This window comes from Marmota marmota, unplaced genomic scaffold, assembly GCF_001458135.2.
Source record: "Marmota marmota marmota unplaced genomic scaffold, marMar, whole genome shotgun sequence".
In the NCBI taxonomy this organism is placed as follows: domain Eukaryota; kingdom Metazoa; phylum Chordata; class Mammalia; order Rodentia; family Sciuridae; genus Marmota; species Marmota marmota.
Window position 1 is genome coordinate 4,488,884 of NW_026000051.1, and position 17,593 is coordinate 4,506,476.

The window sequence follows — 17,593 nt, forward strand, 5'->3', positions numbered from 1 at the left end:
ATAGATGCAAACCCATTGTGTGAGTGCCTGTGGGCAGGGACCACGCTGCCTCTGCACTCTGTCCCCACTGCTCTTGCAGGCTGCCTGGCAGATAGCAGGCTACTCACAGCTGAATGGCACCGGCACCCACTGTCTAATGCCTCTCTTGCCCACATTGGCCCAGAAGCTTGGGGAACCAGTTCTCTGCCTCACTGCCTATGTTCAAAGCTCACTAAATTTGTTTTTCCACCTGAAAATTCTAGTCTCTCAAAGCCCTCATTCAGATTCTATAATCCCCTTTAACTCCCCAGGGACAAAAACACCTTGGAAAAAATCTAAATGACAAAACAAATCCCAATCAAAAAAAAAAAAAAGAGGAAAGAAAAATTCCTAGGGCTGCGACTCCAAATAGCATCTTTTAATCTACAAAGCTTACTACTGACAGTGAAATGAAATGCCCTGACCTTAGTGTCCCTAAATTGCCTAGTTTCACTCATATATAGCACCAGAAATTACACTAGCACTCATTTTCATTTTGAGTATCTTTTCTTCCCAACCACTATAATGGCATAATTACCTTGTCCTAAAAAATACTTGAAATACCATCTGGTGTGGTATTCCGGGTTCTCTAAGTGCACGTCTGTTCTTCGCCAAGTACCTGGCAGAGCAGTCGCATTCTGTAATGGAACAAAGTTTGTGCCATTAAGAACCTTACTTAGAAAGCGAATAAGCTGGAAATGAACCAGAGGCCAAAGAACCAGAAAAAAACCATTGTTCAAAGCAACACCCAGGGGCTCTAACTTCATGTTCTCATTAGAAAAGACACTTGGTCTGAGTCTGCATCATGGAGGTGTTCCAGAGGCCCCCCGGAGACGAGAGAGAACCGAGTGAGGCGGGAACTGACAGGAGTATAAGGTAGCTCTGTCAGAGGTTTCACAACATTTGGGGGTTGGTGCCCCCCAGAGTGCCAGCTGTTCGCTACCTGACACAGGCACATTTCACCTCCAACTCATCTCAGCCTCTGACCTCAAGCCCACAACCATGTAAAATTCTTAAGATGTATTATAAAAATCACCCAACTGATGTGGAAAATATGGATGAACCTAACAAGTAACCAAAATACTTTATCTGAAGATAATCATTATTAATGTTTGGGTATTTTTTCTATGCATATTCATATGCATTCTTCTTACCAAAATGAATTGTACTGAACATACAGCCTCTGGCTTGCCTTAGCTCTTATCCATGTCAATAAATATATTTCTACAATGTTAATCTTTTTGGCTCAGGTGGCAGTCTGCCCTGTGGACACAATATGACTATTTAACAATATCTGACCACTGTAAATAAAGTTGTGCTGAACACTTAATCCCCGGCTCACATGCCAACGTGGCAGGTTGTCCCTGGAGGATAAATTCTTGGAAGCCAAACTGCTCTGCCAAGGAGTAGGCACATCGCCAGGGATCTGTGACATGGTGCCGTGATCAGAGCAACCTCAGCCCTGATGGAGGCTTCCCCTTCCCATGCCCTTGATGTTTCCTCTTCAAAATTTAATGGCAAAAATGTCATCTCAACGTTGTTTGGGTTTCTTTATTCACCAACGGAATTGAACATTTCCTTTATACTTTTATTAATTATTTACAATTCTTCTTTTGTGGGTTACCCGCTTATGTCCTTTGTCCGTTTTCTAATCGTTGTACATTATTTTTTCATATTTATTTGTGAAAACTTTGAAATAAAATGCAAATCATTTTTTTAATCAGTTTAATTTTTAACTTTGCTTATGATAATTTTGGGCACAGAGGGATGTTTTAAATTTCTCAGATTGTTCCCCTCCTGGCTCCTGTCTTTAGTATCATTACATAAAAAGGTTTCTCCATACCATTATTTTTAAAAATATATTTTTAGTTGTTGATGAAACTTTATTTGTTTATGTGTGGTGCTAAGAATGGAACCCAGTGGCTCACACATGGTAGGCAAACACTCCACCACTGAGCCCCAGCCCCAGCCCCTCCATACCATTATTATTTTTTTTTAAGAGAGAGAGAGAGAGAGAGAGAGAGAGAGATTTTTAATATTTATTTTTTAGTTTTCGGCAGACACAACATCTTTGTATGTGGTGCTGAGGATCGAACCCGGGCCGCACGCATGCCAGGCAAGCGTGCTACGGCTTGAGCCACATCCCCAGCCCTCCATACCATTATTAATGAAACTATTTACCTTTAAATTCTAAATGTTCTATGGCTTCATTTTTAAATTTCATTCTTTAATCTGTTGAGCATTTTTGATGTTTGCTATGAAGTAAAGATCAATTTTTTCCTAATAGTTTATCAATCAACCTAATTCCAATTTTTTGAACACTATCACTCCCAACCTTCATAAGGTAATAAATACTTTTATGGTGAATGTCTGAGTCTTGCCTGGACTGGGCAGGAGTTATGTTAGACACACATTTTTCTGAATGATTGGCAGTTACTCTACCAAAGCTCCATGGACATCTATTTTGTGCCTGTGTAGGAGGCAAGCTACTAGAATGTACTTCTTGATTTTTCCTCTAGTGATTTGTTAGATGTTTGCGATCAGTTTTTTTTTTTCAATAATTTTGAGAAACTTTTCTTCAACTCTGAATTTTCAAAGAGGTTTTTCTCTGGAATGAATATTAAATGTTACTAAGAGCTTTTTTTTTTTCTTTTTTGCCACTATTGAGAGAATAGTTACATAGAGGAAAATCATAGTGATGTGTTATATATAGCAACAGTTCTTCTGGTGTTGAAGAATTCTTAGACTTCTGGAATGCACCCTACTGGGTCATGGGGTATTATTCTTTTAATGGAAAGCTGGCTTTAAAAAATGATTTATGCATCATAGTTGTTAGTGAGATGGATTGATGCTTCTTTGGTGTGTGTGTTGCTGTCACATTCTCGGGGTTACGAACTGAATCGAGAAACTTCCTGCCTTTGCTAAGAGCTCTAAATGCCAAGTATCAGGCTATGCATTATTTCCAGAACTGCCACCATCAATTTGATGAGACACAGTCTACTTTAACCCCATTCTTTCTGATGAGGAAATCGAGACTTAATAAGTTTATGAATGTTGCTTGCGGATGCAGAGATAATCAGTAGCAGAGCTGGAACTGAAGCCAGTTCCCATTTCAGAGGTGTTTTCTCTCTTTAATTTTAGCCATTACATCATTTTCTGTGTCTTTTTTGTGTGTGTGTGTCCTGCCTTTTTAACTTATCAGGGAATAAAACTGTAGGTTAAAGTTTCTTAATATTATTATGCTTTTATTGGATTATCTTGAATTTTGAAAAACAGCTGCAGCTAAATATGTATAAATCTTTATTTGGAAAAAATTTTTAAACTTATATAAGAGCTGAAAGAATAAGAACAGTGAAGAGAGCTGTGAGAATGAGGAAGCAGAGAGCATCCCCTTTACCAGGCTCACCTGTGAAAACGTCTCACCCGCCATTTGTTCTCTCACCTACACACACACACACACACACAATTTTTCTGGAACCATTCAAGACTCAGATGCATAAAGAATAGCCCTTGGGAGCTGGGGTTCTGGCTCAGTGGTAGAGTGCTTGCCTAGCATGTGTGAGGCATTGGGTTCTGGTTTCGATTCTCAGCACCATGTAAACAAATTAAATAAACAAAGTAAAGTTATTAAAAAAAAAAAAAAGAATAGCCCTTTACCCCTCAACGCTTCAGTGTGTACTTCTCAAGCAAAGGGACATCTTACATAACCATGGCGTGGCTTTGCCAGTGTCTGTACGTTTAACATTGGTGCAGCACTTTTATTTTCTATATTCCCATTTCATCAAGTGGCTCAACAGTGCTGTTTGAAGCTTTGTCCTTCTTTAGTGCGGATCAATTTGCCTCTAGCTTCCCTTCATCTGCAACTTTTCCACAGACTCTCTTTTATGACAGTGACATGAAGACTGCAGCACCCTTTTTCCTGGTTTTTTAAATAAAGCCCTCCGCGTTTGGAGTCTGCCTGACATTTCCCCGCACTTAGACTCGGGGTCTGCACACCTGTGGGAGCACCATGAGTGAGGCTGGTCCTTCTCAGCTTATGGAGACACTCGCCCAAGATGCCCTGTGCTCCTTGTTGGTGAGGTTAATTCTGATCACCTGATCAGGGTGTCCCTCTTGGCTTTGACCTTCTGGTGAGACTTCAGAGGGCGTATTGTTGGAATCTGCTCCTCATAGGTTCACTAGCAACAGCCCTTTACTTCCTAACCAGGAGCCCTGGCAGTGCTCCTGCTCCACAGAGGTCTCTCTCTACCTGATACCAGGCAGAGTGCCGCCTCCACCTAGGGCCTGTCAACCAACCTTGGGCATCAGTGGACCAGAGCGGGGTGTAGCCCAGGAAGCTGGCCTCAGCCAGTCAGACCCCTCAATAGTTGGTATCATTGCCTTGAGCCCTGGAACCTAGAAAGCTTCCGTAGAGCCTGAAGAGGAGACTCTCTCATGTCCCCAGCACAGCTAAACTCCTGGAGCCTCCAAGATTTACACAACTCAGAGAGGGTTCTTTGAGGCAGCGGCACCAGATGGCAGCTCAGCACTTCTCAGATTTGTTGGAATGTGCACTCCTGGGTTCACTGTAGAACTCCTCCTCCGGATCTCTCTGAGTACCTTTTTTGTTTTGTTTTTGTGGTGCTGGAGATCAAACCCATGATCTCATGCAAGCTAGACAAGCGCTACACTGCAATCCAAGATCTACATTTTAACAAGCAACCGGGTGATGTTGATGACATGAAATTTTCAGAACCAATGCTCTATACCAGGGGTTCTGAAAGAATTGAGGCTGGAAAGGGGGAAAGGACTCAGATGGGGCAAAACAAATACATCTGTATTTTCCCTAACTTCCAGAATTTAGTGTTTCATTCAAGTATGAGCATATAAAATAAACTACAGTAGAGTGAACAGTCCTAGTAACCATCTCTCTCTCTCTCTCTCTCACACACACACACACACACACACACTCACACACACACACCAGATACTTTTAAAAACTTGATAAAACTCATTATAGTGTTTGCAGCTATATAGAAACACTGTTTATGTTCTTCCACCATTTAAAATTATAGTAGTTACAGAATCTACTTCTGGATTGGTTATTTAATATAAGTAAAAAACACATATATCATGAATTAGGTTTAGAAAATCCTCCTGGGGCTGGGGATGTAGCTTGGTGGCACAACACCTGCTTAGCATACATGAGACTCTAGGTTTGATTCCCCAGCAATATGAAAAAAAAAATTCTGATAACTTGATTATTGATCAACCATTTCCTTTGTAATCCTCTGTGGTTTTTTAAAAATATTTTTTTAGTTGTAGATGGATACAATATCTTTATTTGTTTATTTTTATGTGGTGCTGAGGATCAAACCCAGTGCTTCACACGTGCAAGGCAGGTGCTCTACCACTGAGCAACAGCCTCTGCCCCAATCCTCTTATTTTATATGCCTTTAAAAATATTATTCTGAGAAGGGATCTACAGACTTCACCAGAATGCTGAGAAGGGTTGAAGGAACAGAAAATGCACACCTAGGACCTTTGAAGCATGTGCCTCTGCCTGACCTTCTCTAGAGGCTGATGGTGGCCACTGTGGAATGGACTAACCCAGGAGAGGTAAGATGCAGTCAGCATCTGGAGGGAAGGACAATGGGACTGGGCAGTGGCTCATCTCATAAGTCAGGTACAAGCTGTTAATTATAGGCCTTTTTTTTAATGATTTAAAAGTTACCTATTTAACTTTCATCTTCACTGAATATTTAACTGAAATGGGGGACCCAACACCTAAAAAGTTGTGAGTCTCAGTAGCAAGCACCTCCTGGCCCTGGTGAAAAGCACACATGACGGGATGTGAAGACAAGAATGCACACAGGAAGTGACAGGGCCAGAGCCACAACCCCCTGCCCAGGACCCAGGAGAACATCTCTGAAAACAAGCCCTGCTTGGGATGACATAGTGGCCGTAATGGGACATGCAAGTGTCCAGCTTTTTACATGTGAGCACCCTGGTAACCACTGCCTGATCACGACCGGAAGTGTTCTCAGTGTCCTGGAGGCTCCCGTCATTACCCAGCCACATCCTCAAAGGCAACCACTAGCTGCCATCTGTCTCCACGGGCTTTATCTGCTCTGGAACATCATAAAAATGAAATCACTTCCTGTGTTCTCCAGGTTTCCAGTCCCGCGACATTCTGTCTGTGATGTTCTCCTTTCCCCGGCTGCAGCCGTTCTTTCTTGTTCACACTGTGTGGTCCATGGGTGGTAACAGCTCAGGTTCATTCTCCAGCTGGTGGACATTGGGATTGTTTGTGATTTTATTAAGAATAAAGTCACTGTGAACGTTCTGTGTCTTTCTGTCCTGGGACACAGAAGATGCACACGTTCAGTTTTAATAGGTGCTGCCAGACAGATTTCCAAAAAGGAGTCACCACTTCACACTCCTACTCGCCATGTGTGGGTTCCAGCTGCTCCATAGCCCCTGACCAGATGCTCAGCATTTCAGGTCTTCACTTCAGCACTTCTGGAAGAGTGCAGCAGCACCTAACTGTGGTTTTAATTCTCAATAAATTCTAATTATTTTACATATGCCTGATTTTACAAAGGAGGTCAGGAATACCAAAACTTTGTCTATAGCAATTTAAGGTGTCAATGAAACAGGAATGTGTTATTTGCTGCTGACAAGAAAGTTAGGAGGAAATATTGTGATGAGAGCATTTTCTAGATAACTGAACTATTTAGCTCTGCAACTGCCTGTGTTTACTTTACACCCACGCAGATGTTTGCTAAAGGTCTCAGTAGGTTAATGGGCTTATGCTGTTCTGTGCTGCAGAAGTGCCTGGACGGGCCTGCTGTCCAGAGAGTTCGAAGGCTCAGAAAACCTCGTCTTCTCTGCTTTGAATTCCAAAGCCCACCAAAGCTTCTTATTGCCTTCACTCTTTTTTTTTTTTTTAACCCATTTATACTTGTGGGATGTGAAGGAGGGGGCTTGAAACTGGCCAGGATATTTTAAGAATTCAACAAAATCTATATATGAAACACTGATTTTTTAAAAAAAAATTTTTTTTAGATGTTGATAGACTTTTATTTTATTCATTTATTTATATGCAGTGCTGAGAATTGAACTCAGTGCCTCACCCATGCTAAGCAAGTACTCTACCACTGAGCCACAACCCACGCCCCGAAACACTGATTTTATTTGAATGTTCTTAAATATTTGGCTTCAAGAATCAACACAATACAAACCTGCAACAAATGAGTCCCCAAATTTCATATAATGCCTGTGATTTTTCATCATCTCTTTCACAGTGAGCTCAATAAAAATGTGAAAGCCTTGAATAGCTTGGCCTTTAGTTCCTCAATTAAATTGCTGAGAGAACCCTGGCAGGATGGAAGATAGATTTTTTTAAAAAAAACTAAATTTTGGGGGGCTGGGGTTGTGGCTCAGCAGTAGAGCGCTCGCCTAGCATGTGCGAGGCCCTGGGTTGGATCCTCAGAACCACATAAAAACAAATAAACAAAATAAAAGTACTGTATACAACTAAAAACAAAATAAATATTTTTAAAAAACTAAATTTTTTAAAATTACATTGTAATCAGGGGTAGAAGCTGCTTGTAAAAAAGTAAAATTAAACAAAAATTAAAATCCATTTTTCTCCCCATCTTCTATGTTCCATTCCACTTCTTTTCCCTGAAATAACCATACTATCAGATTGATTTTGGATAGTGCCAGATCTTCTTAATGCATTTTCAAGGTTGTGTTTACTTTACACACACACACACACACACACACACCAGACACATACATATGCATACACACATATACATGATTTGTTTTCATAAATGGGACAATAGTGCAGATATTACACTGAAGCTTGGTTTTTCACTAAAGAAAACATCTTGGAGCAGGGCATGGTGGCACGCGCCTGTAGTCCCAGCTATTTAAGAGGTTAAGGCAGGAGGATTGCGTGAGCTTACCAGTTCAAGACCAGCCTGGCAACAGTGAGACACTGTCTCAACAAGTACAACAGCATCTTGGGAATAGTCCTATGTCAGGACATAAAGAGCTAATTTGTTTAATGTATACAGATATGACTTATTCTTTTTAATAATTTGGGTTGACTATAGACTTATAAAACCTGTGAAGAACATGGAAGAGTCCAAGGAGGGAAGCTAAGCCTCCAGCTGTTGTCCTGACCTCTCAGGCTCATTCTCCAGAAGCAATTATGGTTACATTCTCAAGTATTCTTTTGGAAATTTTCTTACATATTGACACGCATATTTATCTTTTTTTTTTACAGAAGGAAAATGGATATTATACAAATCATTCTAGAATTTGCTCTTCTAACACTCTGCTGTGATGTTTTTCTATGGTAGTGAATATACCTCTATTTCATTTTTTTTTTTTTTTTGTACCAAGGATTGAACCCAGGGGCAATTAACCACTAAGCCACATCCCCAGTCATTTTAAAAATATTTTGTTAGAATTTTTAGACAGAGTCTTACTAAGTTGCTTAGGGCCTAAATTGCTGAGTTTAGCCTTGAACTTCTGATCCTCCTGCCTCAGCCTCCCAAGCCTCTGGGATTACAGGCATGCATCACCACACCCAGTTCTACTTCATCTTTCCAATAGTTGAGACCAATCATTCCAGTATTTCAATTATACAGTCATAATTGTACCATAATTTATATTAATCATTCCTCTATTCATGGAAATCGAAGTTGTTTCCAGTTTTTTCCCCACTATTTTAAATATTGCTGCAGTACACATCTTAGCAGAACTGAGGCCAAATGGTATACACATTTGTAGTTATTGCTAATTGCCCTCCCCAAATATTAAACTAATTTCTACATCCCTCAACAGTGTATAAGAGAACCATCCCCATGCTAACGGCCATTGTTGTAAAGAGCCGAGAGACTGTCCCCTCTGCTCCACCATCTACTAATTGGTACATACAAGTGAGCAGTGTGGGAGCTCCCTAGTGACCCACCTGGGGGGGTCATGCACATTTTAATTAATAATCTGAATGAGCACACAGATGGCAAGACAAGAATATCTGAAGGAAATATAAAGCTGCTCAGTGGTTCAGCTAATAGGACAGGTGACAAAATCAAGATGTCACAAAAATTCTTGATAATTAACAATTATGGGACTCTTTAATGAGATTAAATTCAGTGAAGATAATGCAAAATCCTACCCTTAGGTGCAAAATATGAAGTACTCCAGTGCAGGGCGGGGAGGTCAGGTGCTGTGAAGTGGGCTGCATCTCCCTCTCTACCCATCAGGAGCTGAGGCTCAGAGACACCGAGCTGCAGACCAGTAAGCGTTGGAGCTGAGATGGGAAGCTAGGTCTGTGTGACTCCAAAATCATCCCTGCAACCCCACACTGCCTCACTGCTAAACCCCAGCACACATGAAATAGGCAGGGGTGGGGGACGCCATACTATCAGTTCATAGTGGGTTTAGGGGCTTCAAAAAAGTAGACGGAGTGTCTACAGTAAGGAAGGAGACAGCCCGGCTTCCTCTGTGGCCTTATAGAGCACATCCAGAGCCCTGTGTTCCCTTCTGAGCACTTAAGGCTCATTGGCTAGAGATGTTATTACCTTGATTTGATCATTGCACACTGAAACTTCACACTGTACCCCATAACTATGTTCAATGATTATGTGTCAATCAAAAGTAAATAAATTTGCCAATTAAAAATTCTGACACATAGTAAGTATATTTGGTAAGTTTTCAATATTATTACTAAAATTATAGAAGTAGGAATGAGAAATTAATAGTGAGAAGGTAGACTAAATGAGAAGGGTCAATATGCATGATGACTTATAAATATGTTGAGAAACTAATAAAATAAAAATAAGATGCTCATTAGTGGCCTCCCATGTATCCAAGGAACAGAAAGGGGGATAATGGAGGCACTGGTTCCATCTAATAAGGAACACAACAGATATCTCTGAATACGGAAGACCCATCATGGTGAAGAGGGCTCAGCCTTATCCTATGGGGCTGTGGAGAACAAAGCAGAAAAAATAGATGTGCTCTGTTCAGTGAAAAGAATTTTATAGCAATTAGCAATTCTGAAAAATGGAATTATCTACTCTGGGGATGCAGAATAATGGGAGACAGATATTTGGCCTTTGACCCTGGTTCCTGACATTGAGCTCCTAAAATCCTTGGAATTCCCTGAGTGAGAAGGGTAACAGGTGGGCCTTTTGTTCTAAGGAGGTGACTCTTGGTGGCCGGTTGTTGGAAAGACTAAGCCTTGATTAAAAGCTTGGAACTTACATCCCCACCTTCCAATCTCCTGGGAGAGAAGAGGGCTGGAGAGAGAATCATTGATGAATGGCCAATCATTCCATCAATTGTGCCTGTGACACAGCCATAAGCCCCCCGCACCGGGGTTCCACAGAGCTTCCTGTTGTTGGACAGTCATGTGCTGAGAGGAGGGCACCTGAAGGGGGTGCGGCAGCTCCTTGCCAGGCACCCTGCCCCACACTTATTCTATGTGCCATCCCAGTGGGATGTTCCTGAGATACGTCCTTTATAATAATCCAGTGACAAGAGTAAACTGCTTTCCTGAGCTCCTGAGTCATTTCAGCAAATCAGGGAACCTGAGGAGGGCTATGGAAACACTGGCCAAGCAAGCCAGTGGTGAGGGCTGTGTGGCCACCCATGGCCTTCACATGAACCTGCAGTTCTGGTCTGTCCCCTGGATGTTTAAAGGCTTCAACCCAAGGACTGAGTTTAAAGGTACCTTGCAAAAGCAAACCAAAATCCTCTGTGCCAAAGGCAATGTGCTGAGGGCCTCCAGTGTCCTCAGGATAAATTTCAAGACCAGACAGCACAGAACCAGGTGGCCAGGCACACTCAGACACAACAGACGGCGAGTCACAGAAACCTCTGCTTGCCGTCCAGAGAAATAAAAAACAAATTCAACATTATCTTAAGGAAACAGCAAACTATAGGAGGTGACCATACAACCTTGATGTAGCCAGTGGATTCTTACATACTGAAAGCAAAGCAACCAAAGAAACAATAACAAACTGTGTACTATCAAGTTAAGAACTCTGTGATTCAAAGGACACAATCAAGAAAGCAGGAAAAAAAAAACATAGAATGGGAAAAAGTTTTTACAAATCATGTATCTCATAAGGTCTAGTGTGCACCTTATATAAAAGACCTTATAATCCAAAAATGAAAGGACAAGTAACCCAATAATGAAATGCTTTGTAATTTGTTTTTTCATGGGTTCAGAAAATTTTAAATTGCTGTATTGAGTCTTCTATTGCACTAACTGCTCTAATTAACTCAGAGCAAGGCTGATTATCTTCCTCTGAGTGTCATGTGCCTCTGGGGTCTTTCATTGGGTGGGACATTGAGTTGGACACTTGTCAGAAGCTTATAACTGAGGACCATCAACATAAAACAAAGCCAAGGTACTCCAACTGAGAACTCATGCTCAGTAGCTTTGGTGGAAACAAAATCTAAAACACTACTTGATCTTGGTATTATCTTCCAGAGAAGCAATCTGACGGTATTGTGTTTCATATGCAGCAGACCACAGTGATCTGTTAAGTCAACAGATCCACCAATGATTCCAGTAGTCAAAGGACCTACCCAAGGTCATGCTGCTGGTGAGCTGTAGAGCCATAACTTGAGCCCAGGCATCTGACTTCAGAGTCAGTCCTGCCCATGACCTGCCACAGGTGATTTCCCATCCATGGCTAGGAGCCAGAACCTGTCCCCAGGTGTATGTCAGAGTAGGTGACTCGGCCTGGTGAGCAGTGTTTGATGGCCAAAGTTCATAGTGATTTCAGAACCACATGAAGACCCCATTTATGTCTTTCCTGGAGGCGTGGGTTTCCTCCAGACACAAGTCCCAGCAGGGGCCAGAGCTGTGCTTGGTGGGTATAGTCCAAGGCAGTTTGCTCATTTTGGGCTGGGCTGAATTCTGAAAGCTTTTGGTAGCAGAAGCATGTCCTGAGGCACAGTAGTCTCTGGGGTCTCCAGTGTGTTGGTTCTCAGAGCAGAAACTTAGCATGGTGGTCACTGGTTTTCTGAAAACTGAAACAGGGACTTGCTGCTTATGCTCTGGGCTTTGCACCTGGGACATGCGAGACTTCGTGTTTTGTGTCATCACAAGCCACTTGGGGAGGGCCATTTCAAAGCTTCAGAGGCCAACTTCCTGACATCATTCTGGCAAGAAGTCTGTGGGCACCTGTTCAGGGGCTTGGCAGAGGACAGCGATGCCTCCTTTTGCCTGACACAGCAATAGTGAGGGCACCATACCTGGGTGAATGGGTACGCTAAGCCAGGGCCAAAGGTGAAGATGAACATTGACTTCCCGGATGCTAGGGCCTTTCAAGTTCAGCCCATAGTCTTTCAACAAGAATTTGCTTTGGGAAGTGATTGGGCAAGCAGCACTGTCAATATGGCAACGATCAGGGAGCCACAACAACCATGATCACAGGAGCAAACCCCTACTGTATGCCAGGTGCAGGGCTGAGAGCTTTCCAGCTTACCTCACTGAGCTCACTCAAGACTCTCAAGATGGTTTCTGATTCACAGATGATGAACTGAGCTCAGCAAGGCTGGGCTCCTCACCCAGGTCATACAAATAGAGAGGGGAGCTGGAACTTGAACCCAGGCTTGCCTGATTCTAAAGCTGAGGTGCTAAAGCACTGATTAGCTACCTTGAAAACAGGCTCAGAGATGATAAAGAATCAGGAGCTTCCACTGTACTCTGCAATTTCAGGGGAAGATTCCAAGGGACAGAGCAAGCTATGCAGGTCTTAAAGAAAGAAAAGCAAAGTGATCCCTGTGCCTGGCAGCAAGGAAGACCATCAGGGCTCAGAAGGAGGGTATGGGCCCAGGGAGTGGTGGGCAGCAGTACCCTCCTTTCCCCGCAGCTTCTCTGAATAAAGGTAACATTTGTAGTCAACACAGCCTTTGCACCTTTCTCCTGGAAATGGATCTGTTCATGTGGCAATGCAAGGCTGACCAGCCTGGCAAATGGTCGGAGCTTGGATCCAAAAAAGATGCTGTGGATTTTTTTTTACCATTCTGACGGAACAATGGCATGTATCCACCTGGTTTTATGACAGAACTTTTAAAAGATATGTGTCACCCAATTACTAGCACATTCCATGCCAGGGTAATAGCAGTGCCCCTCCACATCTACTCCATGCAAAGCTCTGGAAAGCTCTATTTACCCCTTCCAGAGCTCCATTCAGGTGAGTCGTTTGTGACCATCACAAACTATCCACTGCTATGGCACAGGCATCACAATTGTGTGCTTGGTTCCAGAACAGGAACTGAGGAATATTCTTACCTCATCCGAAGAGCCATTTTCCACTCTGAATCTGCCTGCCCTCTGGATAGCTCCATCAGCATCACTGGAAATAAGCTAGGGGGAAAAAAGAGCATTCAATCAGTAGCTGGGCCACCATTTTCAATGCCCCTTCTGTCCAAATGGCTTCCTGCTATACTCAAGCCAAATGAGCTGACGGGCCCTGCCTTGAAGCTAAGGGTTCCTTTTAAGTTCTATCAGTTGAGTCCTCAGAGCATCAGTCCCACGATCTTAGGAGTCCAAGAGTCAGGACCACATGGGCTGCAAGAGTGGAAAATAAGAGCATCAAATCCAAATCAGAACATTTTCCAAAACTGAAATACATTAAAGCAATGGTCTGTGGAAAAATAATCTTTCATACACAGCAAATGTGGACAAGCGGCGGCTCACAGATGGCAAAACTCAAAGCCAAGCATCAAGTTCAACTGCCTTCCCAGGGAAGCCGGAAGAACAATTAGTGGCTGGCAGGAACACATGCCTTCCAGGTGGGCAGACCGTCTGAGTAACGGCAAGAGGGCACTTGCAGACGGATGGTCTTCAAGGGCTGGGTGCTAGGAGGAGGCGAGGCGGGAGGACAGCGCACGTGGCACCACAGTCCTCAGACTGCTCCCCTGAGATGCCCTCCTAGATTTCTCAGAGTGACTTGGAAAAATGATCTCTCTTCTTTTAAACTTTTAAATCTACCTGTAATTTTCAGCGAAGATCTGCCAACAACTTCCACACTCCAGACTTATTAGAATATGCTTGCTGTGGGTGGGAGGGGCGCATCCTACAATTCCATCTCAGGCTCATCCAGTGAAACAGAAACACTATCTTAGGAGAGATTTGCTATCTATTACTTTCACTAGTATTTACAAGACATGGAGATGTGAAAATAAGAGAAAAAATTTCAGAGAACCTCCCCACAAATTTTCCCAAGGAAAATTATTTGAGAAAGATTGGCACATTTTTCTCAAGATAAACATAAAAATAGTATTGAGTGTTTATTGAGTATTTATATGTGCCATCTATTCTTTTGCCCTTAATATGTATTATCTTACTTAATTCTTAAAACAACACAAGGCTGAAACTCTTACTAATTTCATTTATGAGCAAGGAAATTGAGGCAGAGAAGGGTAAATCAATAGCTCCCAGCTAGCTGCCCAGACAGAGCTGGGAGTGAGCAAAGGCAGCCAGACAGTGGATGCTGGAACCCTCATCTAACCAGACCTTACTTGAAAGGTCCAGGAGGCCCAGTTTTCATACCTAATCTTTAACCTGCAAAGCAATTCCTAAAAACAAATAAAAAGATTTCTATGTATATGCCTGGCTATTGCTGGTAGCAGATCCTATACTGCTGATAAACTGAGGGTTTGCCTTATCCAAACTGAAGTCTGGCTTTACCCTAGGCTCCTGGGATATACCTTCTAAGCCTGAGGAATTTCCTGTGTCTCTTCACCTAGGGGCCTTGAGCCACACTAGATAGTAAGTAACATTGTGGAATATGGTGAGGGCTCCCATTCACACAGTACAGGTCTCCCATGGAGGGGCTGGAGGCTAAGGACAGCCACACGGTGGTCAGCCATATCCTCATGGTCAGGCCCACTGAGGACTCTGGATCCCGTGGCTCAGTGAGTTCTCCAAGTGCACTGCCACACATCGCTGCCAGCAGGGGTTGTTGCTGCCCAGGTCTCCAGCTGGAAGCTCTGCTTCTGGACCCTCCTGGACTCTGCCCTGTCTGATTTTCGTCTGTATCCTTTGGCTGCCACTTGAACGTAAGTGAGCTGAACAGCTTTTGGTGAGTTCTGAGTCCTTCTAGTCAATGATTGAAACTGAGGGTGGTCCTTGGGCCCAAACTCTGCACTTGGTGTCAAGTGAGGCTGAGCTTGTGGACTGTTCTCTGACTTTACAGAGGCCAATTCTAAAGTACAAGAGCAAGATTGATTTGGGTCTCTAAGGGTCATTGTCATTTCCACAAGGTAGTGTAGAGGACTCGGCACCAGTGTCATCCTTGCTGTAGGTGTCCACTCACTGTTAAAGCAGAAGGAGCAGCAAATAGGATCCAAGCTGGGTGTCACTGGCGTAGACTGCCTCAAGGGCTCTGGGAGAGCCATTCTGCGATCATATCTGGACTTAGCAAGAAAAAGAGTGCTATAATTAGCTAGTAACATCTCACAGGTATATGGGAGGAGTGTATTCTCCTTGTTATGCCTAAAGTAGAGGTGGGTAGATAAAGTCTTGATGATAGCTTGTTCCATCTAGGACTGGGGAGAAGAGCGACCATCTTTCACCAATCTACTCATTCACTCTTAAACCAATACAAATTAAAAGTCTGCCATTATGTTCCAGACCCTGTCAGGCACAAGCAACCCTGCCTTTTCCTTTGCTGATGTTAGAGTAAGAAGCATATGGCTCGCCTTGCTTAAGAAGTTCAGAAAGAAAGGAAGAACACAATTGATGATTTGATGGATAGAAGGAATTTAGCTCCCTGTGAACTTAGGAGCATGAGTTCCCCATCTCTCCATCACAGTCTGCACATAGGTCACCATCATCTCTCACCTGGATGACTGTGACCACCTCTACTGGTCCAGACACCTCCACCACTGCTCCTCTGCCACAATTCCTCATAACACTGCACCATGCTGGGTGGTTTTGGCAAACTGCTCGCTCATCTGTGCCTCCCTGCAGCACCCTTTCTTCCCATCAGAGGGCGTGTGCATGTGGTGCACCAAAGTACAGAGACCCTGTGGCCCACCTCCCCCATCCCCAGTTCCCCCAGTGAAGCCAGCTCATCCTTCAGACCTGCCAAGTCCCCATTACTCCAAGATCCTTCACTGACTTCACTGCCCAGGGAAAGGATGCCCTGCAAATTCCCAAGTACCCTGGGGAGTGATGTTTTCCCTTCCTTCATATGATCACTTGGTCCATCATCAGCTCTCCTCCAACACTCCCTCTGCCCCCCAGAGCTGCATGAGGACAGCCGGTATCCCCAGAGCTAAGCATACCACCTGCCATAGTGCAGACACTCATCAAGCATTTATGAACAAGAAATACTTAACTAAATGAAGGCTGAAATCCTACTGAAAGCGACAAAAGAAATATAAAAACAGGGGCAAACCTGTGAAACTAGAGAGGATTCGTTACTTTTGTGTGAGAAATGTCACAGAAATCTACCAGGTTCATCGTGTGGGAAAGACAAAGTGACAGAAGGGCCACATAGCTCGGGAATCACCATGGCAAAGGAAGTCAACCTGGTGGCAAATTCATCAAGTCCTGTGGGTTCACACTCACACCCTGTGCACAGGCTGGCGAGTGTGGGGTGGCCCCTGAGGGTGGAAGGCCTGCCAGTCACTGGGCTGACACAGAGTGGCAGCCCCAGCATGCCCCACCCCACCCCCACCCTACAGCTGGCTCGGGCAGCTGTGGCGGCTGGTGCCTGATGAAGACTGGCACACCAGCTGAGGCAGGAGGAGACCGAGCCCCAGCAAACTAAGGGACAAAAACAAACCACACTAACACTGCAGGAAAACCCCTGTAATGGCAGAGAGGCTGTAGCCGGGAGCTACGTCAGCTGGTTCTCTTTCAGTCACTCCTCACAGACCTCTGATCTGGCCACCAAGACCACACAAAGTCTACACTCTTCCCTTTGCTGAAAGATTTGACTCAGAAAAGTCAGTTTCTACTGGAACCATTTAAATGTCCAATACCACAGTGCAGCTCACCCTGTATAGTTAAGGTTTCAGCTGGCATCAATGTGAGTGGACAATGCCACTCATATTGTCCTCCAGTGACAGAAATGTACCTGGACACAAGGCTGGACCTCAATCCCCTGAGGTGGCCATCTGACAGTTTTCTCCATTTGCAGGTGGGCCAAAGTCCTGGGTGGCATTTATATTATAGGCCCAGGCCTTCCAGGAGAGAGGCAATATCTCCCCTGCACCTTTTCTCTCCCGCTGGCTAGAACCCCCATAACCAGAGGGGTCCTGGAAGCTCACACTGAAACCCACAGGAAGACAGTGGCTCATCTCGAGCCTGAGTTTGGGAGCACAGCCACCTCCCACTTCCAGTACCTGGCTGGATGTGAAAAATAAATCAACGTGCTGCTTTCCACTGCACTGCGATGTTCCAAGCCAACTATTACCCTCATGAGGGAGAAAAAAAAAAATCACTGGTCTTATGACAAGCTCATAATTCAAAAGGTGGAAACTGACCTGAAGTATCAAAGCAAATGTTCTATAAAATAGATTTACTACCTAAAGCACAAGC

At 43.7% G+C, this 17,593-nt stretch overlaps 1 protein-coding gene across 11 annotated transcripts in view; it reads right to left on the reverse strand.

Moving 5' to 3' along the window:
* Garnl3 (GTPase activating Rap/RanGAP domain like 3) overlaps positions 1-17,593 on the reverse strand; it is a 132,268-nt gene that overhangs the window by 72,950 nt on the left and 41,725 nt on the right. For all 11 annotated transcript variants that reach the window (XM_015497566.2, XM_048813003.1, XM_048813005.1 and 8 more), the window contains 2 exons: positions 13,331-13,405; positions 557-656 (listed from right to left, as the gene is read on the reverse strand). In XM_015497566.2, coding sequence (XP_015353052.1) covers positions 557-656; positions 13,331-13,405 — 175 coding nt within the window. The remainder of the gene's footprint in view (positions 1-556; positions 657-13,330; positions 13,406-17,593) is intronic.